Source organism: Myotis nattereri (assembly GCF_964212035.1).
Source record: "Myotis nattereri genome assembly, chromosome: X".
In the NCBI taxonomy this organism is placed as follows: Eukaryota; Metazoa; Chordata; class Mammalia; order Chiroptera; family Vespertilionidae; genus Myotis; species Myotis nattereri.
The window spans coordinates 127,343,525-127,370,842 of record NC_138078.1 but is presented as its reverse complement, the minus strand read 5'-3'; the positions used below and the strand labels follow the sequence as shown (position 1 = coordinate 127,370,842).

At 37.1% G+C, this 27,318-nt stretch overlaps 1 protein-coding gene across 3 annotated transcripts in view; it reads left to right on the top strand.

Annotated features, from left to right (window-relative positions):
• FGF13 (fibroblast growth factor 13) overlaps window positions 1–27,318 on the top strand; it is a 606,985-nt gene that overhangs the window by 326,358 nt on the left and 253,309 nt on the right. For 2 of the 3 annotated variants that reach the window (XM_081115039.1, XM_081115038.1), the window contains one exon: window positions 8,656–8,823. The exons of the other annotated variant lie outside the window; for it this stretch is intronic. In XM_081115039.1, the coding sequence (XP_080971165.1) occupies window positions 8,656–8,823 (168 nt within the window). The remainder of the gene's footprint in view (window positions 1–8,655; window positions 8,824–27,318) is intronic. 3 annotated transcript variants of the gene reach the window in all.

Sequence of the window (27,318 nt, the reverse complement as noted above, 5' to 3'; positions counted from 1 at the left end):
ATGCTATTTTAAGGACAATTGATGGCTTGAGGCTTTTAAAATAATCCTAATGCCCTTTTTTTCTGACACAGACATATGACCAAAAGTAAACAATTTTTAATATAATTTGCTTAGAAATTGTTCTCAAATTTAGAGTAGGTTCTAACATGGCGCACCATATTCTTACATCTGAAATCCCTGCAGGGACATCCCTCCTCCTCAGACCCACCTCCCAGAAGAAACATCAACTCCTTTTTTTACTGAATGAGGAGTTGAAAACTGTGGCGGGCATATGTGCAAATAAAACACTCATTCAATTGAAATCTTTCTTTTTTAGAATGAATTTTTTAGAATTCAGCTATTGTAACTGGGAATTTTGTTCTAATGCTTCCCCTTAGCTAAAAATGAACCTCTTTTAACTTTAAAAGGGGGACATGTTCTTCCACAGCACATAGGTAATAACTGCATTTCCTGGAGGTATTAAGGTCCATTTGTTTGAGCTTGCAAAATGATGAGTATGATACTGCTCAAATTGAACTAACTGCCTTTTGATGAGTTGGAGTGCAGCCTGTGACTAACCAGGAAGAGAAGGATTTAACCGGTGTGCATTTTAAATGAAGGAAGACATGCCAAGACTCACTTCCTGATCAAAGTGAAGAGTGTTCTTCTATCTCTTTTCTCTTTCTCTTCTTTTCTCTTTTTACTGCTTCTGGAATCACTGACTCCACCATATTACGTGGAATGCCAGGTAGCACAAAACCACAATGACATATACATACTTTATTGTTTTTGAGAAATGGTTTTTATAGATCAGTTTATGTATTGGTATGAGCTTTATGGTTCCTGCCAAAGGGTTAGTCAAGATAGGCTGCTAATGTATTTGCGTGAACTTGTATCCATGTCACTGTGGGTGGAAGGGGGCACCAATAGGTGCCAAAGGCCCATATGATCACAGAACACTAGCAGGCAGGAAACATAAAAGAAGACTGCTTGCTTAAAAGTAAAGTTAGTATTTCCTGACTAATAAAATAAAATTAGTTTGCTACTTAGATACCTTTTTAGGGGGGATATAGAGAGGGAGAGGTGAATGATGGCATTTATCACTCTCCCAATCATATAATTTTAAAGCAACATTACAGTATAATTTGTCAGTCACTATAATTAGGACCAAACAATTTCTGTCAACAAAGCCTTGAGGTAGGGTTTCCTGAGCTCTCATGACATCCAAGGGAATTAGGGCAATCATGAAATTTGGATTAGAGATTAGCTTTTGAAACATGAAATAACAATATGAAGGAAATAGTGACAATGAATCATGCAGGACTCCTCCAGCACAGCATGTGAAGGTGTATGATGTCAATGAGCACATTTTCCAGGAAGACATGGCTGTGATGCTTGAAAATGCCCTCTATAGTATATTGGCAAGGATACTTAAGTCCTCTGAGATTGAATGCTCCAAAAATGGAAAAGATTGATAGAAGAAAATAGACTTTCTATAGCAATTTAGCCTATTATATAGCCCAAGTAAGGTCTTAAGACCAAAGGCTGAGAAGATTTCAGGCAAGAAAGTTTCTGTGAGTGTCTAAGACATCATTATGTGAGCCTATCCAGAGTGCCTGTACTAAAAGTTTCTAATTATGCATGGAGGAAGAGGCAAAATTTGGTGCAATGGCAACAGCTGGAATCAGTCTGTAAGTACTCTGTAATGGCTGCCTAGATGTTTCAGTTCCTAGGACACAGTAGCCAGAAGCACTTTGTATTAAAAACAAAATGAGTGAAAATAAAAATTTTCATGATTAAACATTGTCAAGAAATTACAAATGGCATTCTGGAATCAATGCCATTTGTCAGCCAATATATTACACCATGAGCAATACAGCCATATTTTATTTTCTCCCATGGGTCATTCCTCCTACTTTAATAAAGCCAGAGAGGATTTCCAAGCCTCTCCTTTTTTCTCATCACCACATGAGCTGAGTCTCTGATTGGCTGGGCCCCACCTGAATAGCAGATGCCTAAAGGTACTTACCTAGTGTCCAAACACTGCTATTGGTGCTGTCCAATGTCATCACTCACTGGAAAAATCCTTTGCCCTAGGCTGAGGAAAGACCCCACTGTTGTATAGTAGTAGTGCTTTACATCTTGCCATTCAGAAGCTTTCTGTGACCTGGATGGTTATCATGCTTACTAGTGCATTTTTTCTCTTTCTGATCTGGGCTGCAGGGGTGAAACTTCCTTGAATGGACTAGCTGAGCCCTTGCACGATGCTTAGCCTCTTTGAGAGGCACAAAGGGACTTCCAGGATAGGTACTACTTCTTTACAAAGGGGCTTGAGGATGAGGTGGGCTTTACCCATCATCAAGTCCAGTGATTCTCAACAAAGGAACTTTTGCCCTCATCCCACTGTGGGGATATTTGACAAAATCTGGAGACAAATTTGGTTGTCACAAATTGGAGAGGGATACTAACGGAATCTACTTGGTAGAGACCATGGATGCTATTAAAAATCCTGCAGTATAAAGAACAGCCTCTTAAAACAAGGAAATATCTAGCCCCAAATACCAAAAGTAGCAATGCTCAGAAACTCTGGCCTAGTCCAATCACTTAATTTTTGAAATGAGAAAATTGAGTATCAAAAATGTGACTTGGCATTCCAAAGGACACCAGAAAGTAAGCAGCGGCTCAGGTGGTGATTCTGGTTTCCTAGCCACAAGAACGCATTTTTCAACAGTTTTATCTCTGTTGTGGACAGCATTTCCTCCACGTCAGATGTCAGGCAATGTGCTGAACTCTTTCCATTTAGTCCCCATAAATGGCTTGCCCTAGAAGGGACTGATTTTATGCCTGTAAAACTACCAGGTGCAAAGAATTGTAGGACATTGGGAAAACAAAATTAATACCGTAAGAGATATGGTTCTCATCTATCAGGAACTGACATTCAAGTTGCAGAGGAAAGAGATATATATGAAAATAATTATCAGTCTAACTTTTCAATACAAGCCTGTAATAATAGCCAAAAAGATGTCCCAAGACAAAACAGATAAATTTCATAAAATGTTACATGAAAATTAAGAGTTAGAGTGAGTTCTTTACCTTACCTTTGAGAGAAGGTTAGATAAACAGGAAGGAGGGCATCTTTCATTTGATTAATGATAATTTTTGAGTGTGTATTTTGAGTGAGGCACTGTGCTGGACCCACATATTAAGTGGTAATGGGACAAATAATGTTTATGTTTCACAGAGCTTGTATTTTTGTGGGGAGAATCAGATAAGAGACAAGTACATACATGCATTGATGCACACATACTGCATACATACATACAATAATTAGATGGTGACAAGTGCAAACGTACCTAAGGTGCCTGAAAAGACATCTTTGATGAATTGGCACTTAAGTAGAGCCCAGAAGGAAATAAAGGGAGAATCACAGTGAACAGCAAATGCAAGGCCTTATGGCAGGAAAAAGCCTGGCATAGTCTATACACTAATTAAAAGCTGGTGTAAGCAAGGAGAAGAGAGTCCTACAATGGAACTGAGGAGGTGGGGGGACTGCTATAGTATGGAGTTTGAATTTCATTCTACCATGAAAACAGCAAAAACAGTGTGAACAAACAGAATTTGGATGAAGATCTAATAGTGCTTAGGGAACTGAATGGAGATGGGGGAGAATACAAATGAAAAGGTAACAAATTTCTAAAAATATTTTTAAGTTGTTTCTATTTTGGCCAAATGAAATGATCATTAGTATTGATCTGTTCCATTCTGTGAATTGTTTACTTGTTACTAATTTACATTTAAACCTGCCATCTTGTTAATGTCCACTGCGACAGTAAAGCTTGAATATCAAAAGCAGATAAGTAAGTAGATGGATAGTTAGCTGTGAAGCACATTGGAGGTCTTGAGCTAACTCATCCTATGTTTGGATGTACTTTTCAGCATGACAGGTGCTCAGGGAGATGGAAGAGTAATCACGCTAATTATTCTGTTTTCTTCTCAATTTCTCATTATGTGAGGTCATTTGATAATTTGTGTATTTGTCATATTTTCTGTTTCATAGATGGTTTTAACTATTTGCTTGTTGTAGTAAATAACTTTATTGGGAACCCCATGGCTGTACGTGATTTCCATAGCTCTAGTGATCTCAGATTTGCTTTGATTTAAAATCATATATCATGAAATATGTTGAGTAATCCTTATGATGAGTAAATTTAAAAGCAAAACCAGCATCACAAACTAATTGATGAATTGTTAACTGCTTCCAGCTTGAAGTCAGCATACCTTGCAAATTACACTGTCCTGGTGAAGGGCAGGTGCCTTTGTAGCATTGTTCAAATAGTTTCCCAGAAACTTACTTTTCTGTCTTTGAATGAAGAAAGAAAAACTCATTGGAGAAAGGTGTAATCTTTGAAGCTAAAAATTACTGAAGAACCTGATTCCTGTTTAATATATCAATGTTCATACAAAGCAGTTTTACTTTAGACATGATGGTAAACACACTAGAATCCTGGATGGGCTTTTCCAATAATTGTTCCAATAAAAGTTATTCTCTCCCTGAGTACATTGTAGTGTTTACGGTACTACTAAATATTTGGATAGCTGTGTTATGTATCATATATACATTTAAAAGGTCCATTACATTGGAATTATTTAATTTATCAATGATCATTTTGCTATAGATTGGGTCTTTATTTATGTCTAATTTGAAATGGGTGTACTACATTTCTGTGAACATGAGTAGCTTAAGCTAAGTCATCAGGCTTAGATTTAAACTCTCCTCCCTTACCATGACTGATCTTGGTGATTACCTCCCATTTCTGATCTTGATCTTGGTGATTGCTGAGAAGCCTGGAGGAGAGTGGGGATGATTTAATGCCAGTCTAGTGCTGCTACTGGGAAACCAATTCTAGATGCAGACTTGTCCACCTAATGGATAGTCAATGGTACGTACGCCTTTTATACTAGGAAGTAGCTGTTTCATAAATTCTGGTCATAACTATCATCCTGCAAACAAAAGTCACTTACTTTTGGCACCTCCTTCTCTGAGTATGCCACCCTTTAGTGAATGCGTGTCTGTGGATGTGTGGATATGCATGTGTCCACTTGTCCCCTCTAACTCTCTACCACTCTTGTGGAACTTTGGAATCCTGAGTAGGTGGGCTGTGTGATCAAGGCTAAGGGAACTGGCTATAAGGTCACAATTTCCTGGCAAAAGCCTACTCCTTGACAGCTATTGTAATGGAGCTTAGCAGCCTTTTCTCAAAGCATGGGGCCACACAGTTTAGAAACCAACCATGAGCTACTTTTACCTGCCTTTAAAGGTTAAGTTGAACCTCTGAAACTGGAGGAGGCTTTGCATAAATCTATTGTCTACCTAATCATTGGAATCCTTGGTCTACCTCTGAGATTGGATAAACCTATTGTTGGGAAGGGCAGCAGGAATCATTGAATAAATGTGGACAAATGGTTGAAATGAACAGAGGGAGGAGTGGTTTTCAGAGATTGTGTGCAAGAAGGGAATGCACTAGATGGGGGAAGTGGTAGAAATATTGGACTAAGTCAGGGAAATAAAGAATCCCATTCTTTTTTTCTGTTTTGATGGGCTGACTTCTTTGCAGGCTTACTCTTCATTTTCTAGAATTAATACCCCTTGGAAGCACTGTATTCTTATCCCTTTTTTAAGGAAGTAGAATTAAGGTAAGGTACTTACCTGCCTTAAAGTGGGGGTACTGTAGGAAGCCCCCTATTACTCCTGCTGTTGTCATTGCATATACAGCCACTGTCTTACTTGAGGGGGTCCTGGGAATAGATGGATTTGATATAATAGTTTTAATTTTTTTCATACAAAATATCCTCAAGTTCAGAGATTTTATAGATCTGAGTGAGATATTGCCTATACAATGTCACTTCTGGTTAAAAAGTCCAAAATGTTTCTGGCTCTTGTGTCACTGACATCAAGCTACTGTTTTGCCTGAATTGACTGATATTTAGGACATTGACTAGAGACAGCCTAAGACCCAAGCTGAGCCATTAACTTCCAGATGCTCACGATTTCCAGAGAAATGTTCTGTGCCTATGATTATTACTGAGATGGCTCCTTAAATGCTCTCATCTTGGCACCTTTTGCACTTGATAAATTCAGTTTGAAGAAAGAACAGGAGAGAGAGCATTTTGTGGGAAGTAATTATCCTGCACTTTTGTGACCTTCATGCTTTCCCCATCATGATGAATTTTTGGGCTGGTTCTTGTATCAGTTAGCATGTCCTGCTCACTTGAATTTTGTTGTATGTTACAGATAACTAGTTGTTTCTAATTAAACAATAATGATGGCACTGTGAGGCCTTTTTCTGGGAATTAATGACCAGCTGGGAAAAGCTGATGGCTGGAGAGTCAGCCAAAGGCTATTAGCTTCAGTCTGCCATTAATCTCCAGAAATGCTAATTTGTGATGTTATTGTTGGTATTGAAAAATAAAAATTGGAGACAATTTACTTATGTTTATCATGTACTTCTGAATAGCAAGTTCCATATATATTATCAAAAGTTATGTTTCATTCTCCAATTGTTCTTTAATCTAAAAATATGATTCTTGTATACAGTGCATGAAAATAGAATTTCTTAGCTGCTATATAATCATGGGTGTTCCTTTCTTAAAAAAAAAAAAGAGTTCCAAGTTTGGGAAGTTTTCTTTAAATATTTTGGATGGTAAAACCAGAATTTTTCTTCAGCTGTGATGCTGGAATTTGATCAGTGTCTATATTAACATAAGTATCTGCTCATGGCAGGAAATGGTTGCAAGTGTTTATGAATAGCAGCTGTTGCTAGCAAAGATGTGCATTCAATGCAATTCTAGGAAGTTATAGTCACATTCCTAGTAGATGAAGGGGACTCTCTGCCAAGAAAAGCTGTGGTGGTGTATCTATATGAAATTTTTTATTACTGCTGCTGAATTCTAGAGGAAAATAGAAAGAGAAATGACTAAAATATTCATCACCTTCTTGCATAATTTAATGACTTATAAAGGAAGACAACAATTTCATATACAGGCTATCTCTCTAAAACTTAATCCAAACTCATAATAATAAATTAAAAGTTATGTTGGTTTTTATACCATTTTTACCCCCAAATGAAAGAATGTTCTTAAAGTCCATTAAGATCCCAGCCAATCGGCTGGGAATGTTACACTAAACACAGAAGCTTCAGATCCTGTCTAATTTAAGTCATAAGCTGTTTATATTGTCCAAACACCATAGCATTATTCTCCTCATAAGAATTTTGTTGATGGTACAGTCTTCTTAAATGCATAATACATGTATGCATTTGGGGGAATAGAATGAATCAGCAAGTCACTAATCACAGCTCTTGGAGGCACTGACTCACTCCTGGCAAAATTGAATGTCCTCCTTGGGAAGGGTGTGAAAGAGAGAAAATCCATCCTGGGGTCAGTTCCCTGTTTCTGCAAATGCAGATCAAATTCGTACCTCCTTTGGTAGTTGGTTATCAGGCTAAAGAATGATGTGCAATGGACACTGTAAAACCAGACATCTGTACTTGTAGGGGAAAATTACTAGAAATTCATAATGATGCTTAGTAAATTGACAAAGGGCCTAGAAAGAAAATGTGGGCTGAGGGTCTTGGTGTATATCTATGGCCAAATGTAGTGAACCAAGCCCTGCTCTTCCACAATTCAACAAGGTTGGTCTTTGATCCAGTGTTGATTACTAGGCTCTCAATTGGGGTTTCTTATTTTCATTAAGGGGTTTTCAATATCTGAGGAATATTTGCAACAGCCCTAGTTTTCTTTGGACAGCCCTAGTTTTCTTTGGAAATAAAAGAGTGAGAGCAGCACCCTTAAATTTTCTGTCAGACTCAGTATATACTGCATGGATGTCAGATTCTTTTTTTTTTTTAATATATTTTATGGATTTTTTACAGGGAGGAGGGGAGAGGGATAGAGAGTTAGAAACATCGATGAGAGAGAAACATCGATCAGCTGCCTCCTGTACACTCCCTACTGGGGATGTGCCCGCAACCAAGGTACATGCCCTTGACCGGAATCAAACCTGGGACCCTTCAGTCCACAGGCTGACACTCTATCCACTGAGCCAAACCAGTCAGGGCTGATGTCAGATTCTTGCCAGTAGCAGACCAAGGAAAGAAAAATAAGCTGATAATTGGTGGACAATGGCCAGTGTCACCTGTAAATATAGGGGTGGGCAAAAGTAGGTTTACACTTCTGGGTATGCAAAACAAGAGTTTATTCTTGTATTATTATTTATTATTGTATTTTTACATATGAATAACTATAAACCTACTTTTGCCCACCCCTGTATTTATGCTATATCTCAGATTGAGACATGTGAGCTCTGCATGGTGTTGATTTAGATAAAATATGGTTAATGATATTAAAATATTTTATTGCACTCCAGGCATAGTTTAACACTGTTACATTTTCATTTTACTGGCAGTAGAGGTATCTAGAGTTGAGTAAGCTTTCCCAAGCCTTTAGTATTTTAAAGCCCCCCCAAAATAAAATGGACAAGCTATTAAATGCTTTTCTTTGAAATTTTTTGGGGGAATGTTGTTTCTTTAGTCTTCCCTGGGAGTAGATTTGATTTAAGACATTCGCTGCTTTCATGAAGCTCTAACTTGAGTTCATTTTGTTATGTGGTGACCACAGTTCTGGATGACGCCCCTCCTGGCACACAGGAATACATTATGTTACGGCAAGATTCCATCCAATCTGCGGAATTAAAGAAAAAAGAGTCCCCCTTTCGTGCTAAGTGTCACGAAATCTTCTGCTGCCCGCTGAAGCAAGTACACCACAAAGAAAACACAGAGCCCGAAGGTTTGTGTGCGACAGATGCGTGTTTTGCTTGTTTTCTCTTTTTCTTTCTCTTTCTTTTTGACCGTGCATTGCCCTCTAGTGTGCTGTGTGTTGTTAGGCTTCTGAAATAGTTAGGAGGCCTCCTGGTTTGTTGGTGAATGTGTTATGCAGTCTCAGATGGGACACTGTATAATGCAGTCATCTCTGGCACAGCACACAGCGTCCTCCTGCTTCTCATAGCTGAAAGGTTTTCAGCTGGTGTCATGACACTGCCCCGTTTTGGCTGCTAAAGTTGCTTGCACCTGTAGCCAAAATCTGACCCAGTCTGTTTCCATCACCTGGCATTCCTGAAGCAGCAGTCGGCTGAGGAATGACACTTCAAAAATGAAATAATGAGAAGTTTGTTCCAAATTTTCTTACTCTCTTCCACTCCATAAAGCTTTTGCATTGTGCTCGAAGAATGCTCGTGATCTACTTAGTTTGCTGAAGCAGGCCCAGGCTTGCCATGTAATGCACGCCCAGTTGTACTTTGCCATAGTGAAATGCATGCCTTAAGGAAACAATGAGAGTTTGTTTTTCTTTTCAGCTCAACCACAGGTTTGGAAAACTCTACCTGCTATTATTTCAACTGAGGTCACGGTATTCCTTGCAAGCCATGCTATAAATCTATCTCTAAAGTACCTCATCTCCCCAGAAAAAGTATTTATTCATTTTTTCCAATTTTTCTGTATATATCAAACAGGAACATTTTTTACATCACAAAATGTGGTAAAATTTTTGCCAGCTGTGTATATTTCAACTTCCAAAATGACATTTGAGATGTGTGCTGTATATGCTAATTAAATGCTTCTTGGAAAACAGCTTGACCCCCCACCCCCACCCCGCCGCCCATATAAAATACTATTGAAGCAGTTTACCAATGAATAACACTGGAAGTGACTAATTTCACCTGTCCTACGGCAGTCTGTGTAGACTTTGGCATAAATGGTTGTGATCCAATTTCTAAAAGTGACCTTGTTCCCATTTCAAGTTGCCCTTTTGTAACATTATGGGTGTCTTCAGTACAACTGTCTTTTTGACTTGGAAAAGACTACCACGTGGTGATGTTCAAAGTTTGGTGTATAAGAAGATTACTCCAAATCAACTCTATTCCATAGTTTTGGAAGCACATTTTTACATCTCAAAGTCTCCCCTTCTTCTTTCCAAATAGAAATTTAAATGTTTATTGGCAGAAAATGAGAAGTGTATATTAGTGTATATTTCTCATTTTTAATTTTATTTCAGCAATAGAACATGCTTATTTTATTTTACCCATATTTTGATATTCAAGCTATCCACTTTGGGTATGAGTTATCATGTCAACACTTACTTATCTGGAGCTGTAAATGGAGATTCTTTACAGTGAGTAAAATAAATCTTTTGGTGATTTAGTAGAGAAAATACTAACTTGAATTTATGCTCTAATGAAACAAAAAAACTAACCAGTGACAATTACTTTACTATATATAATGCATTCCAATTTGTTCTGCTTTCCTTTCTCTAAAATTATGTGTGTGTATATTTGTAAGTACAAAGCAATATCTGTATTATAGATATATACTGCTTACTATATAATTATATAACAGATACTATATGGTTAGAAATCAGCCTGAAAAACAAAATTTGGTTTGACTAGGAAAAATAAGTCATTTAAGAAGTAGCCGGTTAAATGTAGTCAAGTAATCAGTTATAAATTTCAAATTGTTTTAACAATACTCAGATTCTAAAGAGAACAGTTGAATAACTAAATTTCAATCCCCATATAATTTTTACAGGATCTATTAATTTACAAAATATCATCTTGAGTGTATTGCAAATACTGTTAGGAATGTTTTCAAATACGAAAAATTATTTTGAGAATAGGTAGCAGTTAAACTCTCTTATACAAGGTTTGGATAGTTTTTAGTCTGTCGTTCCATCCACAAGTTGAGTGGCTGCCATCCTTTCACTTTTAATACTGTGATGATGGGCATTGTCTTCTTTCAGACTGAAGATTTTCCTTGGTTTTGCTCTCCTGCCAGGTCCAATGGAATAGCGAAGCTAACTCCTTATTCCTCATTATGAATTAGTATTTGTAAATAGTATTAGTTGTTTTCTAGGATGGAATTTACAATTTTACTGTAACCCCTTCAAACAAAGGCACAGAAGCTAATGGTGAACCCAGACCTTAAAATGAAACCACTTGATCTCTGTACAAATTATCAAGATCCAGAAGACCTTAGATGGGGGAAAAAGAAAATTTGCTGGGGAAGAGATGTCAGATAAATAAGGAAATGTTGCTAAGAAATTAACATGCTTACTTCATGTAGGGTACCAAAGCTCATCCTTACCAGGAGGTAAAGTAACTATGGGTTTCAAAGGGTTCAGTGGCCATTCTGGTGACCTGGAAGATTTTTGTAAGACTAGTTTTTAAATACTATAAGGTACAGTCTTCAGTTCTCTCTTACAGTTGCTATAATGTTTTATTATAATTGACATAAATGGTAGTGATACAATTTCAAGTACAAGTGAATATAATCTTAGTTCTAAACTATGCCCATACCTTGACACATTTTATTCTCATTTGAAGAGAGAGTTCCTGTCATTGTCACTCTGCCCAAGGATGAGACCTTAATTGACCTTGTCTATGAATGTCCACCGATTTTACTGCAAGTGAAGGCAATGGACAGGATGGTGAAGCCACCCATTGCTTGATGTGTGCATGCCAAACTGTCAGTATGACCTCTTCTAATGAGGTTGTGTTTATACAGCCCTCATGTGAAAAATGAAAAATATATTTAAATTTGAAAGGAAAAGACTCTTTTGAGTTGATGTCTTTGAAATGATTAAATTAGGCAAAAGAGGTTTGTGTGTATTCTGATAAGGCTGGAATTAACTTTCTCCTTACTGAATTGATAAATCTACCAACTTTTTTGCATTATTGTAGACAAAATGTTGATGTTTATTTTGGTTGGTGATATTTTTTGTAAGGGCCAGGTAATTTCCATAGTTTATGACCACCTGAGATTTGGTACAGACAACTTATTTAAAATTGTTCATAGTTATCTGTCTTTTTAAAGACATTTTTGTATTATGCTCAGGGCCCTCAGAATTCATGTAAAACATTACATAGAATGAGTGATATATCTTGCTTTACAGGATACACTAAGGCCAAATTACTCTTTGCTAAAAACAGGTTTATATTTCTGAGCAGCCAATTCTAAAAATAAGTTCTTTAATCTGTTGCAAATGCTTGTGATTTTCAGTGTTATGATTATTGTCATAAAAACCACTTATGATGTAATCTTATGTGAGTACTGGAATTTGGCTGAAGAAGCACATACTAATGTCTGAAAGTCTAATTTGGCCCAGTACCAGCAACTGTCTTTGTTAGGAGAAAGCCACATGGAGAGTGGAAATCATTACTAAAATCTTTTTTCTTACTGTTCCAGGAATCATTTGGCAAGAGAAACTATAATCATCATAGCTGTATTCTTTTGTTTATTTTTTTCCTTTCATTGTCATGTGAGCCAAAGGAAATCAATGATTAGAGTAACTTCTCAAAGCCAATCTATTAGCGGCATAGTTGCTACTAATAAACACCAGTCATTGGGCTTTTACTGATGTTTGGAGATTGTGCAAAAGAATCACACCAAGATATACATGCTTGCATGTGATCACTGTTGAAAATCTATAGAGAAAACTAAACCATGGATTCCTAGAATTTGCTTTTCAATTGAATATCCTGATTACAATAGTAAATTTGTAGGAGTTAACATAATATAGGAAAATATTACAGCGCTCGGGGATTTGTCACATCTTTTAATCAAGCCTTTGGCTTCTTTTGTACAGTCTTGATTTCATGTGATTTAAAATACACACACACACACACACACACACACACACACTCCATCTCCCTCAGGACATCCATAACCTTTTTCATTCAGAGAGGCATCCAACCATAGCAACTTTGGTTGGAGAAAAGCTTTTGTGCTCTAGACTGGTGATGAAGTATGTCAGCTTTTACCAACCAAAATAAAGCAAATTTCTGTGCCAACTGTTAAGGGGACATATTTGTAATTAGCACAATGACTATTATTTTATTAATGTTGTGGTTTCTTTATCCCAGAAAGAGAATATATCACCATGTATATCAGTCTTATCTAAATTGTAGGAGAGGAAGAAGGTAGAAGAATATGAAGGACTACGCCGAGGAAAATGTTTTTGTTTTCATCTCTACCTTTTTTTTAACTGTCATTTCCTGTCGTGTGTCTTCTTCATTTTATTACTAATTTACCTTTGGAGAAAATAGGTCTAATTCTATTTGAATGAATAGCCGGTTCAGTATAATGAAGCAACCTCTGATAGTTGAGACCTGAAAATGTCTTGACTTTCAGAAAAGATATAACTGGTTTACAAATCTGGAGAATTGAGGGGATATTTCTATTTTATTAGGAAGACATAAGGCCATATGTTTGGATAAGTCTGAATAGATCAAATACTTTATTCTCAACCTTTTAATTTAAAAATAACTATTAATTTAGCCCTGGCTGGTTTGGCTCAGTGGATAGAGCATCGGCCCGTGGACTGAAGGATCCCAGGTTCAATTACAGCCAAGGGCATATGCCTGGCTTGTGGGCTCGACTCCCAGTAGGGGGCGTGCAGGAGGCAGCCGATCAATGGTTCTTTCTCATCATTGATGTTTCTGTCTCTCTTTCCCTCTCCCTTTCTCTCTGAAATCAATAAAGTATATTTAAAAAAAACTATTAATTTAAAAATAACTAATCCTTAGGGTCTCACTGACTTTGATTTATGACCTGAAGGTTGACAGAAACGACACCAAAAATTTTTCTTTGCTCATTGAAGCAAAGGGCAGCATGATTGTGGAGTCACACACACACAAAAATATTTTAAAAAAATGCTCCATGTCCAAAAAGGCAGAGCTTGAGTGACTTTTAGCTATTTCCTCAAACCAAGTCCAACACTAATTTGTAGAGGTCAGCCTGCTTAAGAAGATGCACCAGAAGGTGCTGCTGTTTCAGCTTCAATTTTCACTCTGCCTTTTGTTTTAAATAATTCACTTGCCTGGAGGAAGACAATGCAGAAATCAATTTTATTCTCTTTCACATGCTCTTAAATAATTATCAGACCAATATTTTCCAAATTATGCTTCATGAGACACTGATCATGTATTTGTGAAAAAGACAGATTCTGTGGTCAAATACATGTTTCCCAAATTCCACACCACTCTTACTGAGTCACAATGCATAAGACCATATTAAAGCTTTTGAGGAGTCTTACAGATTAGGAATCTCTCCTACTTTGGGCACTTCAGTGACAAACATCTTCCAGCTATTGGACCCATTTTATTCTAAAAACGTTTTAACATCCTACAAGTTTGCTTTGAGAAATGCCATGCTGGCTCCACTGAGCAGTGTATTTGCATCAAAGCTGGGCTTTGACAATTAACACACTTTTGAAAATGAATGCAGCTCCCTTCTTTCCCTCTAACCCTCACTAACTGTCTTCAGGGCAGTGCTACTCAAATTGTGGTCCATGAATGAGTGTTGGGTCTGAAATTGTTTGTTACCAGTCTACAATGAGATAGGAGCTTGTGACAGAATGTAAATCAATGCACTGCTTCTTTCATCAATGAGATATTGCTATTGCCCTGACCCGGTGGCTCAGTTGGTTGGAGCATTCTCTCATACACCAAAAGTTGAGGGGCTCAATTCCTGGTCAGGGCACAAACCCAGGTTCTAAGTTCAGTCCCCCATCAGGGTGTGTGCAGAAGGCAACCTATCTCTCTCCTTCCCTTTTTCTCTTTAAAATCAATTTTTAAAAGTACTGCTATCTTGCTGTGAAAAATAATGTCAGCTGAACTGAATAAAAATGTACTTAGATACCGTTCACAGATCAGCACTGTTTTTGGACCATACTTTGAATGACAATGTTTTAGAGTATTTAGATGATTCTCAAACAGGACTAAATGTCAGAATCACTTGAGGACCTTTTTCATAATATTGATGCCTGAGCTCAACATCAGTCCAAAACCAACTAATTCACCTAATTCTCCAAACAAAACCCTGAAAAATCTCTTGTGGCAGAGGTTCAACCGGGTTTATTTAAAACACACACACACACACACACACACACACACACACACACACACTTCCAAGGTAATTCTAAAGGGCTAACAATGTGGGTATCCTTGCCTTAGAAAAATATCACCTTGGCATACAGTCTGTTTTGTGATGTCAGCTGTCAATTCAGAATTCTTATCATGCTGATTGCATGGCCTTCTTTATGAGGTGCCTTGTGATCAAGGGGCATTGCTGGACAGGCAGCACTTATATGACCTTTAGAACTTGTGGCCTTGTAAGGTATCCATCTTTCCCACCACACACACACACACACACACACACACACACACACACACACACACACGCCTTTTTGAAGCCCCCTTGCCTCTTTGCCCCTCTTTGCTTTTAGAAAAAAATAACCAAGCTTCTCCATAAGAGCGTGGTAATCTGCCACCTTTTGACCAACATTCTTTCTTCCAATTAATTATTGCAACACTTGTTCTGCTCTCCAACTATGACTCAGCTTGCAATGTGAGTGGGAGAGTGTCTAGGGACCATGTTTGAGTATACTTAAAGAAGAAGATGGAGGAGAAGAGAGTATTCATATGCCATAAAAGTACTACCACATCTTTATTTGATTGCTGCTGCTCTAGGGTGAGATTGCAAAAGTTGACTCAAGCTGCTCATGATTTGGGTGTTTATCCCCAAGTTATACTACAGAATGTTATTATTGAGGCAGTGTCCTCTTATCATATAAACATCACCAGTTCCTGCAGCATAAAATTCTTACAGCAGCATTGATGTGAAAACTGGCATTAACATAATTCAGATACTTTAAATGCTCCATGTTTGTGAATCATTCTCAGCATTGCAAATCACATTGATTCAAGTTTTCATGTTATGCGCTACAGCATTTGTTAGTCTGCTTAAGAATATGCAGCTTGAATAATGCCCTCAGGAAAGTGTGGAATGAGATATAACATCCTGCAGTTTATCAACACTTACCCTTGTCTTGCTTCACAGCCAATATCCACACTCACTCCAACACATCAAAATCACATGTCCACTTCCACCCATGTGCTAGCATATTTCTACTTATGAGCCCCAGCTATTTTAAGATATATATTCTCAGAACAGCTCCAGATTCTCCGAACAGCATGTCCAGTTTGGAAGCAACAAGTGTACACTGGCAGGAAGACCAGATCTACATAAAGGAAGGAAAAAAGAGCATATTTCACTGAGCTACTTCTACATACAATGAGAGCACTCTGTAGATCCCCTTAGAGGCATGATCACAAAAACACTGTCAGGTAGGACATGCTTCCAACATTTTGCACAGTTACATAAAGGTTAAAACACTTTCTTGATAAATGATAGGACTCAATTTGAAACTGTTTTTCTGGCCTCCAAAGCCCATACTCTTTTCCCTCCATGACTTCTCCATATGCTCTTGCCCTATATGTGAGATTGTTGTCCAAAAGCAACATTTTAGGCCCTAGCCGGCATTGCTCAGTTGTTAGAGTGCTGGCCTGTGTGCCAAAGGGTCATGGGTTCTGTACCCAGTCAATGGCACATACCTGGGTTGCAGGCTGTTTACCCACCCCAGTCAAGGAATGTGCAGGAGGCAACCAATCAATGTGTCTCTCTCACATAAATCAATATCTCTCTCTCTCTCTCTCTCTCTCTCTCTCTCTCTCTCTCTCTCTCTCTCTCTCTCTTTCTCTCTCTCTCTCTCTCCTCTCCCCCCTTTCTTCCACTCTTCCACTCTCTAAAAATAAATGGAGGAAAATATCCTCGGTTAAGTAATAAAAACAAACAAAAAGCAATTTTAGTACAGAAAAGACGTCTTAGTTTTAAATAAATAAATTAGTGTCCACACTCCATTCTAAACTTTTTTATGACAAGGAGCTGTCATAAGCAAAGGGATCTCAGGAGGTACTTGCTAATTCTGTGTGCCTATAGTTAGGTGGAGTACAGCACTTATATGAAGTAAATGAAATCACCCTTATCTTGAAGGAGCTGATTACTTTCCTTAGGACACACAAAGAAAGAGTATAATGGTTAGTGAATAGCTAAATTCAATTGGATATAATAGAACTGTCTCTAGATAAACAGCAACATGTAAACAGGTCACTTGCCTAACCACCTTGCTTTAAGCCAGGGGATGTCCTTCACTTATAATGGTAGAAATGAGGAAATATCATCTCTAATTATTAAGAAGCTGATTTTCTTGATTCGTTTTTCTCAGCTCAATCAAGTTACAACATTGATAAGAGTGTTAAGACTTGCTCTGAGCTTAGCCGGTGTGCCTTAGTGGTTGAGTGTCAATTCAAGAACCAAGAGGTCACTGGTTCAATTCCCTGCCAGGACGCATGCCCAGGTTGTGGGCTCAATCTCCAGTAGGGTTGTGCAGGAGGCAGCTGATTGATGATGTTTCTCATTGATGTTTCTATCTCTCTATCCCTCTCCATTCCTCTCTCTCTTAAAAAATCAATAAAAAATCATTTTTTTAAAAATAATTGCTCTGAGCATATCCAGTTTCATAGGATTAGGTATTACCTACAGGTCTGGATATTCTGGATATTAGCAATGAATTATCTTTAATAACTTGTTGGAACCCTACTGTCTAGCTTGAGGTAAATAATGAAAACAATAATTAGCAATTATCCAGAATTTTGTATGTGCCAAGCATTTTACCTAACGTTATCTTAATTCTCATTCCCAGCATTGTAAGTAGGTAGGTTTTTTTTTCTCTCTCTACATTTTATCCATGAGGAAACCCAGACTCAGATAAGTAAAATAACTTGTTCAAGGTCATGTGACTGTGAAATGGAGCCAATACTCAAATGCAGCCTGTCACACTCCAAATTCCATGGTCCCTCAATTACAAGAGACTGTAATAACAAGGCTCACCCTACAGAGAGCCAGTTATTCCATTGTCATCTTATTGAGAGACATAACCAGGTATACTAAGTAAACAGAGGCAGAGGAACCTTATACCTGCTGTCAGAAAAAAAACAACAACAACAATAGGTTAAAAAGGTGACTTGTTCTTCAGCAAAAAGAGAAACAGCCAGGTTTAACTTTAATATGATTACAGGACAAATTTAATTTAGTCAAAATGCTTTATAAGCTGCAATGTCAGAATTGGATTTTTTCACTATGCTGGTATACATTTATTCAGCTCCAGGCCTGTTCATAATCACCTCAGGCCAACTGACCTTCTACCTCAAAACCTGGTCTCACAAAATATCTGCTGACCGAAGTCCCTGAATGACAAAAGTCCCTTTGCAGAGTGAGAACTAACTTAAGAAATGTGAAGAGAATGTCCTGCCAAATTGGGTTGGGTCATTGTCAAGATAGCCTTCTATGTTATTTTCACAAGCAGTGAGATTGCATCAAATAGTCCATTTACATCCAGAAGTATAAAGAAGGAGGTCTCAGGAATTTGTGTGATGTATTCTGTGCAGTATTACTCTGTATGCTGTGCTTTGCTTTGATGCTTAGCTATCAGGTTTTTGTGTTTTATTTGCTTGTTTGTTTGCATCTTTTAAAATGTCAGGCACTTCAGGTTTATTTTTGCTAATCTTCCCAACCCATGAGCTAGGTGTCATCAATCTTTAATGACACAATGGGGAAACTGGAGTGTAGAGAAGTGAAATAACTTGTTCAAAGTCACACAGCTAATAAGTGACTTGATTGGGATTTGAAGCCAAATATCCCAAGGCGACCTCTTCTACCACACTGTGCTGCTTCAGCTCATCCTATACCCTGACCCCTGACTCCCCTCTTCAGGAGCAAGGCAGAAGAAAGAGCTCAGCACCATCTTACCCACCACTGTTGAGAGATAGCTTTACCTCTCTGCAAAGTGCACTTAACTCAGTACATTTTCTTGTTGTTTTTTCTTGTTTCTCCACATCCTGGTTTGAATGTTGACATAAGCAGTAGGCAAAGGGTTAAAGAAAGCAATATGTGATTTGTCACATGTTCTCCTTTGTTCCTTATATGAACAGCTACTAAGTGCAGGGGTTTTTGTTTGTTTGTTTGTTTTTGTAGTGCCTCCTTAATGGAGTAATGCTTCAAAACCATAGTTTTCCTCATGGAACCACTAGACCTATTTTAAAGTCTAGTGGTTTTAACTGTTTTTGCCATGAATTGTCTCCCCAAGGTAAGAGAAGAGTTCCAGGAGTGCCATGTTTCTGAGTTGGGTTCCCACAGATAAAGAAAGCCTGTTTTTACAGCATCCAGATTTGGTCCCTCTCAGTGAGAACTCAGAGGCTCCATTCTTGCTCTCAATTTTTGTGCCCACCTGGGAGTGGAGCAATCTTGTGCACAATCTTTTAGGGTAGTCTCTTTGAAATGCAGGCACACTAAAGGGACAGACATAGCCATATTAGGTTTATTTGCTCTTTCTGTTCCTCTCTCTTGGTGTGACTTCCCTTTGATTATGTGTAGGCCCTCCACTGAGGACCTCATTGGGGTAGGAGCTGTCTCAGTATAGCTCTACCAGAGATGTTACATTGCCCCATGGTGACACTGTTGATTTTGCCCCTTTGTAAAATGCAAAACACACGGACAAATGCAATGTGGTATTTAATTGGTATGCAAAGAAAGTGTGAGCATACACACATATACAAACACACATACATCACTAGTTAAAATAGTTTATTGAGGAAAAGCACTTAGGAACAGAGAAGTAGTAGAGCTCACATGGTCACTCTAATAGTGCCCTTTCACAACAGCAACACTCAGCCTAATCATAGCACTCTCTAGGATAATGTGGGCTCATGCAGGCCATTCATACAGTGAGAACATTTGTCTAACAGCCTGCCTTAGCCTGTGTACAAAATCAACTACTTAGCACACAACAAGGAGAGAACAAAGGACATTTCAAAAAGTAGGGTTTAGAGCTGCTGCCAGCCAGTAACTTTTCTTTTTTGTTTCTTCTTCAGCCATTTTCACTCTGTAATCACTTTATTTTCCTCTGAGAAAATAGCATTTTGGATCCATGTTAGAAGATTCATGAACTGATTTAGTAAATTTCTAATAGACATGCATAGTTAGCTATTTATTTAGTGGATAATTAGTTCAATATACCCAGAGTATTTACTGTGGGAAGAAAAAAAAATCCCCAAAGAAAATCAGTATAGTTCAGGAGAGTTTTATTCTAGTGCAGCTTTTTCTTTGGGAGCAGTAACTGGTGTCTTAAAAGAGATCTAGCTCCCTTCCAAATGAGAACTCTATTTAAACTTTATTTATTTATTTATTTATTTATTTATTTATTTATTTATTTATGTATGTATTTATGTATTTATTTCATCCCTACTGGATAGAGCCTTATTAAAAAAATACCAGAGGCATAGCACAGTCTTTCAACAATAAATACTCAATAAGTATTTATCATTACAATTAACTTCTTCCAATAACAAATTTTGATATTCTGAGTTCAACTGGCCATTTGCCCAAATTCTAGGCAGCAAGTGACTGACAGTGCTTACAATCACCATTAACAGAATTAATGTATTTGTCAATAGATACTCACTGACTTGTACAAGCCAACCATTATTGTGGTTATTAGACACAGCAGTGACAAGAGGCACCATACCTACACTGAGGAAGAAAGACTAGCAGGAAAAGCAGTCTGAACTAGTCTATCAGTTATTTCTTGTTCTCTTTTAAGTCACCCTAAAATGAAATGGCATAAAACAAGAACAAATTTATTTTTTCTCATAATCTATAGGTTGTATAGATCTGCTATAGATAGTCTATGATTAGCAGACATTTGGTCCTGTCTAAAACATCAATGAAGACATTTGGTTCACACCATTTGGTCCTGTCCAAAATGTCCACAGAGACATTTGGTCCATACCAAAAGGTCCTTGATATTTGGTCCTGTTTCAAAATATCCATGGAGGCATTTTTTCCATGCTGAAAGGTTCTTAGAGTGTGAAAAGGTGAACAGCAGAACCATGAACAAGTAATCCAGGTTCTTGGTGGTCACACTCAAATACAACCACCAACTTCACAAAAAAAGAGAGAATCAAATCCACATTATTAAAATTCTTCACAGATAGAACAAATAATAATCAGGTCAATATATACTAGCAAACAATTGATCATTGACTTTAGAGTAAACCTGCTGACCTTCTTGATGAGGAAAAAATAATCAATGTGAAATTCAAGATTCCTCATGACTTACAAGAATAACATTTATACAGTTTGAACAAGGTTAAATGTTTGTCTTTTCTTATGAACCATGAACCAAATATCTCAGTGGATATTTTGGACGGGACCAAATATCAAGGACCTTTTGTCATGGACAAAATATCTTCATGGGCATTTTTGACAGGACCAAACATTCTGCAGCAATAGTCTATAGGTTCTACTGATTTAGGTTGGGCATTACTGATCTTGCCTGAGCTCACTCATACATTTGTGGTCAGTTGATTAGCCATGGTGGTTCCAACTGTTCTATGATGGGCTTGTCTAGGACAACTTAACTCTCTTCCACAGTTCTACCACTGAAGTCCCATAAATCCAGTTTATATTTCATTCACTTATTCATTTAATACTTAAGTAACTTTGACTACATGTCATATACTACATGGCCTAGCCTTCAAGTTGCTCAGGAATGAGTTATAGGCTGGTGGCAGATATTAACACTTTTCAGCCTATTGAGGAACCATGAGAGCCTAAGGAGAAAGAGTGGGTAGAGAGGTGAGCCCTGAAGCACACCAATATTTTAAGGTGGTGCAGGGAAGGGACTCCTCAGGAGTGGAGGAAGGAAAACCAGGAGAATGTGTTGCTCAGGAAGCCAAGGAAGAACTGACCTGTAGAGAGTAGGAATAGATCAGTATAGCAGAATGCAGTGAGGAGTTACAAATTTAATGCAAGCCTCTCATATACAGGTTATGGCAAAAATAGGTTAACAGTTCTTTGTATGGAAAATAATATAATAATTAATAAATAATAATACAAGAATACAAGTTTGCATACTCACAACTATACACATACTTTTTCCCACCCATTCCTTTTAACATCTAGACTTTGTAGCCCAATTTATTTCAATAGTCTGTGCTGCATAACATTTCCATCAACAATGTAATGCATGTATGATGGTAGTCTCATAAGATTATATTAAAATTCCTATGACCTAGTGATTTAGCCATCCTAGAATCATAGCACAACACATTACTCATGTATTTGTGGTGATACTGGTGTAAACAAAACTACTGAGTGGCATAGAAGTACTGAGTTGTATAAAAGTACAGCACATATAATTATATACGGTATATAATACTTGATAATCATAATAAACAGCTATGTTACTGGTTTATGTATTTACTATACTATAAATTTTATTGTTATTTTAAATGTTACTCTTTCTACTTATTAAAAAGTTTGATACAAAATAGTATGTCATTTTACACCAGCAGCAGCCTCATATATCTCGTGTTTACCGCATCTCTTTTTTTTTAATTTTTATTTTTAATTTTATTTTTTTTTATTGCTTAAAGTATTACAAAGGGTATTACATATGTGTCCATTTTATCCCCCCGCCCTAGACAGTCCCCCAGCCTCCCCTATCCCCCAGTGTCTTATGTCCATTGGTTATGCTTATATGCATGCATACAAGTCCTTTAGTTGATCTCTTACCCCCCTACCTCCTGCCCCCCAACCCTCCCCGGCCTTCCCGCTGCAGTTTGACAATCTGTTTGAGGCATCTCTGCCTCTGTATCTATTATTGTTCAAAAGTTTATAATTGCGTAATATTCTCTTGTGTTTGATTTGATCTCAGGTTGTTTTGTACATTAACACACTTTATAAGCTTGAAGCCTAGGAGCAATAGGCTATTATATATATATATAATCTAGGTGTGTAGTAGGTTATATATACTATCTAGGTTTGTGTAAGTGGATTCTATGATGTTCGCATGATGATGAAATGGCCTAATGACACATTTCTCATAATCTATCCCCGTCATTAAACAGCACATGACTGTATAGAGCATATATCTCTCCACTTCCCACACCCTTGTAAAATAACTGGCATAAATCATTGAATTGGGTTTGGTTAGAGTGACCTTTGATAGAAGGAATAATGAGGAATCACATACTGCCTAACTATTATTTCTTTAGCAGTAGGTCTTTGTTGAAGATGTTATTGATTTTTCTTTTCCATAATGCATCTAGTGTTTAAGTCTTTGCCAAGAATAAATTATTCTTTTGTTATTTGTCTTTTTTAATGTAGTTAAGCTTGCTCAGTATTTTCTAATAGCCTGAAAATATTGGACTACTGGGAATTCAAATTACATGTAAAGTGCCTCTTGAGTTCAGGATTGTAGAACTAACATTCTTTGGAGTTGTATTAATATGCAACAATCAAGGAATACATGATGCGAGTTTCCAATAAAGCAAGTTTTCTGCCAACTCAATAAACATGTACACTCTTACTAGACTATGAAGATTGATTTCTTGTCTAGCAATGAAGGTTTCTTGCTGAATCAAAGAACTAGTATTTCAAAAGAACAAATACGCAGTTTTGTGGTGAAGAATTGTTGAGTTGACAATATGATATAGAGTCTATGTAACTAAGCTAAGTATTCATCTAGTATTTATAAATTGGTTCCCATGGAAATGTTAGCTTCTCATGCAAAATTGGATTAAAGTTTTCTGAATGAGGTGTCCCCTTGTCTAAGGTAAAATAACTCTTCCTTAATGCCTCAAGAGAGGAAAGAAGCTTTGTGCTTTCAGTGTGATAATATAAAAAATTAAATTAATTAACTTTTTTCATAATGTAAGTTGGTCCAGAGGGTTTTTGGAAGATATTAGTTTTGAATAAAGCCTTGTGCTTGGATCAGCCCTTAATTAAGATTGCGTTAGGCTGCTAAACATTTCTAAGGCCAGAATCTACAGCTGCTAGACCCTTCTTGCTCTGTACCCTTTTTACCAAGACAGGAAAATGACATTGCATAAAACACTGCATTCATGCACCTATCCCTAATAACATTTAATTTGTTCTTAGCCTATCAAATGCTACTTTTCCCCCTGATTGTGTTTTAATTAAATCTGTGCTTAGACAGTATCTTGTACCTTAAAAGGTAGATTGGGTTCTCAATAGTGGAAAATGGTAGCTAACCAAGGAGACTATATATTCCTATAGCTTGTGAAACCATTTGATAACCTGTCATCCTTTTCTCATCTCTTTGATGGCCGTGAGAAAAGGCTTTGAGGAGGAGAAATGTCTCTGTAAGTAGGGGGAAGACAGTTAGATTTAACATAGTCTAAACTTTTTCTCCTTTCCTGCTCACAGCAGAAAGTGGACACTGAGAAAATTAGAAATGAACCTCTGCCCCTTAGAGTGCTCCAAGTAGTAGTATTTATCATCTTTGTGTGTTGTTGCCTAATTTTTTTCTATATAGAAGATCTAAACAAATAAAAAACACATTCCAATACTTGATAACAAATAACATTGGATTAAAAGTAATACCAAATTAATATTGGAAACATAAGGGAGAACTAAAACCCAGTGGGCATATTTGTTAATTCTTCTTTCTTGCTCTAAAAATTAGTTGAAATAACTATTTTTTTCCTTCAATTAATTCCAGACCCTGTGATGAACTACACCAGGATTTCTTAATCTTGGCACTATTTACCTTTGGGGTCAGATAATTCTTTGTTCTCTGGGGCCATCCTGTACATTGTGGGATATTGAGCAGGATCCCTGGACTCTATATACACCCCGGCCCACCCCCAATTTGTGACAACAAAAATAATGTCTTCAGACATTGCCACATGTCCCATGAGGAGAGAAATTGCATTATTAAGAAACACTTAACTGTATAATAACTATACAAATAAGAAAGATATGGTCTGAAAATTACCCCTTTTTTCAAGAGACAGTCAAAATGCTTATGTTTAATCATAACCAGTGTCTACCTTCCTTGGGTACTAATAGTTTCAACTTAATCCAAATTCTTCATTATGCTTCCAATTCTCCTTTCACCCCTCCAAAAGCTTTTTAAATTATCTGAACTATAAACTTTCCAGTGGAACTCAGAGCTGTGATTTGGTATAAGAAAACTGAGGCCTCTGTTAAAATAATTATTCCACAGTCATTTGCTTTTCCGTGTGTCTATTATAGGAGATATGGAGCAGTATAGCAGAGCTTCCACCTTCTAGGAGCTTAAGAGTCAAGCCTCTCGTATATGATAAGTAATGTAAGTTTGTGTCAAGGGCCCAGGATCAAGTATAACCTTATGTAGGAAGGTATTTTCATTGCAGTCTTTTCAGAAAGCTTCTGCTCAGTCCACTCTATATTTTCATCAGAGTTGATAAGGAGCAAAGGTGAAAGTTTTCCATAGTATTTGCTTTGGCATATTTTACTATCCAATTCAAAATTCAAGAGCTTAGAACATTAAATCTAACCATTGAGACTCAACTAACATTGACTGCACTTGGCTAGTTGCTTTCCTCTGAGTCCTTAAAACAACCCTAAAAACATACCATCATTTTTTTCTATCTTCTTGGTTCCTTTACAACAAAAGTACACAAGATCAGGAAGGGAATTTTGTGAAGCCTTTCATAATATATTAGTTGACATACAAAAATTAAACTCATTAAAATTCAGAGAATGTAATATTCTAAAGGATTATCAAAGAGTACAGTGAAATTTGCCTCTCAGCTAATTTAATATATTTTGGGTTATTTTTTTCAAAAGTAATTTCAGTTTATCTGGTTTTTGGTTTTTAGCCTTGCTTTTTATTTCCTTATCATAGTAATGATAGTGAGTTACATGGTGAGTTATGTAACTTTGGACAAAGTCCATTCCTTCCTTGGGTCTGTGCAATAAAAAAAAAAAAATGATTGAATGGGCACTAAATTCTCTTCTTATTTTGAACCATTCTCTATCTCAGAATGGTTTAAAATAACACTCAAATTTTTGCTAGGTTTTCTAACAACTTTATGGACAGTTTGAATGGAAATTGGACTAATAGATATTGATGAAGCCTGATTTCATATTTTTCAATTATTTTGCTGGCTTCAGCTGGGCAGTTTAATGTTCAAAAGCTAGAGGGGCTTCATGGTCATATGGTGATGACCATAGGCTTCTCCTTTTTCAGACTCTTGTTGAAACTGATGAACTTAGTTCTGGGCTAGCTTTGAGAAGAGTAAAGCTTAGGCGTGGACTGGTGTGGAGATGAGGATAAGAAAACATTTTCTGAGTACTCAACTGTCATCATTTATGATCAAATCAACCAAGGCCAAATATGTCAAGCTTCTGTAATCTCTATATAAATTCATTAATTTAGCTATTTCATTCCCATTTTATATCTCAGGTAACTGAGGCCCAGAGAGTTTAGGTTAGGCAGAACTTGGCAATCCAGTAGGTATTTTTAAATATTTGATTTGAATTTTGAATTGTAAATGACTTAAACCAATCTTGTGATATATTTACTCCTCATCTGGGGTATCACCTAAGTTGGTGAATTGAACTATTGCTTAAAATGTGACTAAATTTCAATTTATATTTTTATTTACAAAATAATTTATTCTATCCCTGGCTGGTGTGGCTCAGTTGATTGGAGTATCATCCCATGCACTGGAAGGTCATGGGTTTGATTCACTGTCAGAGCACATACCTAGGTTTCAGGTTTGATCCCTGTTTGAAGTGCATGCGGGAGGCAACCAATAGATGTGTCTCTCTCACACTGACATCTTTCTCTCTCTCTCTTTTCCTTCCTCCCTCTTTAGATCAATAAAAAATAAAAATAATAATTATTCTAGAGTAATTGGTATACTAGACACATAAGACACTGCTATGATAAGTCTCTTGTTGGCTGTAAAATTGTAGTGGCATAAATATGCATTGCAATCTGTTTTTCTATAAATAGAAGACCTGGTTTATTGAGTATATTCATTTATGGGCCTTTAAAAAAACTTGGGGCCTTTTCACTTTTCTTTTACTATGGACAATGCAGGTCATTCCTGTAAATGCAAAGTTGGTCAAGTGCAAAACTGTTAAAAGCCTTGCTCAAATGCAACCTCAGCTTTTGTCTTCCCATATCTATTGTCAGCACTCCTACCCTGAGACCCTCTTGGAAGCAGTTCACCCTTGTCCACTTGTCAGTTTCTCAGCACTGAACCCCTCCATTTTAGGTCTTTTCACTGCTTGCCTAAGATTAAATGATTTTGTCTCCCCATAGAGTACAAGACACATGTCTTCTTCCTGGCACATATTAGGTATCCAATACAAGCTTATCCATTGAAGACTGCAATGCTGCTGCTTTAGAAACGAAGTACAGTGACATATTAAGTAATTAGAGCCACCCAGTATCTCTTAATGCACAAAAGAATACTTCTCAGAATTGGAAAATACTGTGTGTTACACATCTCTGTGAAGGGCATGTTTGTCT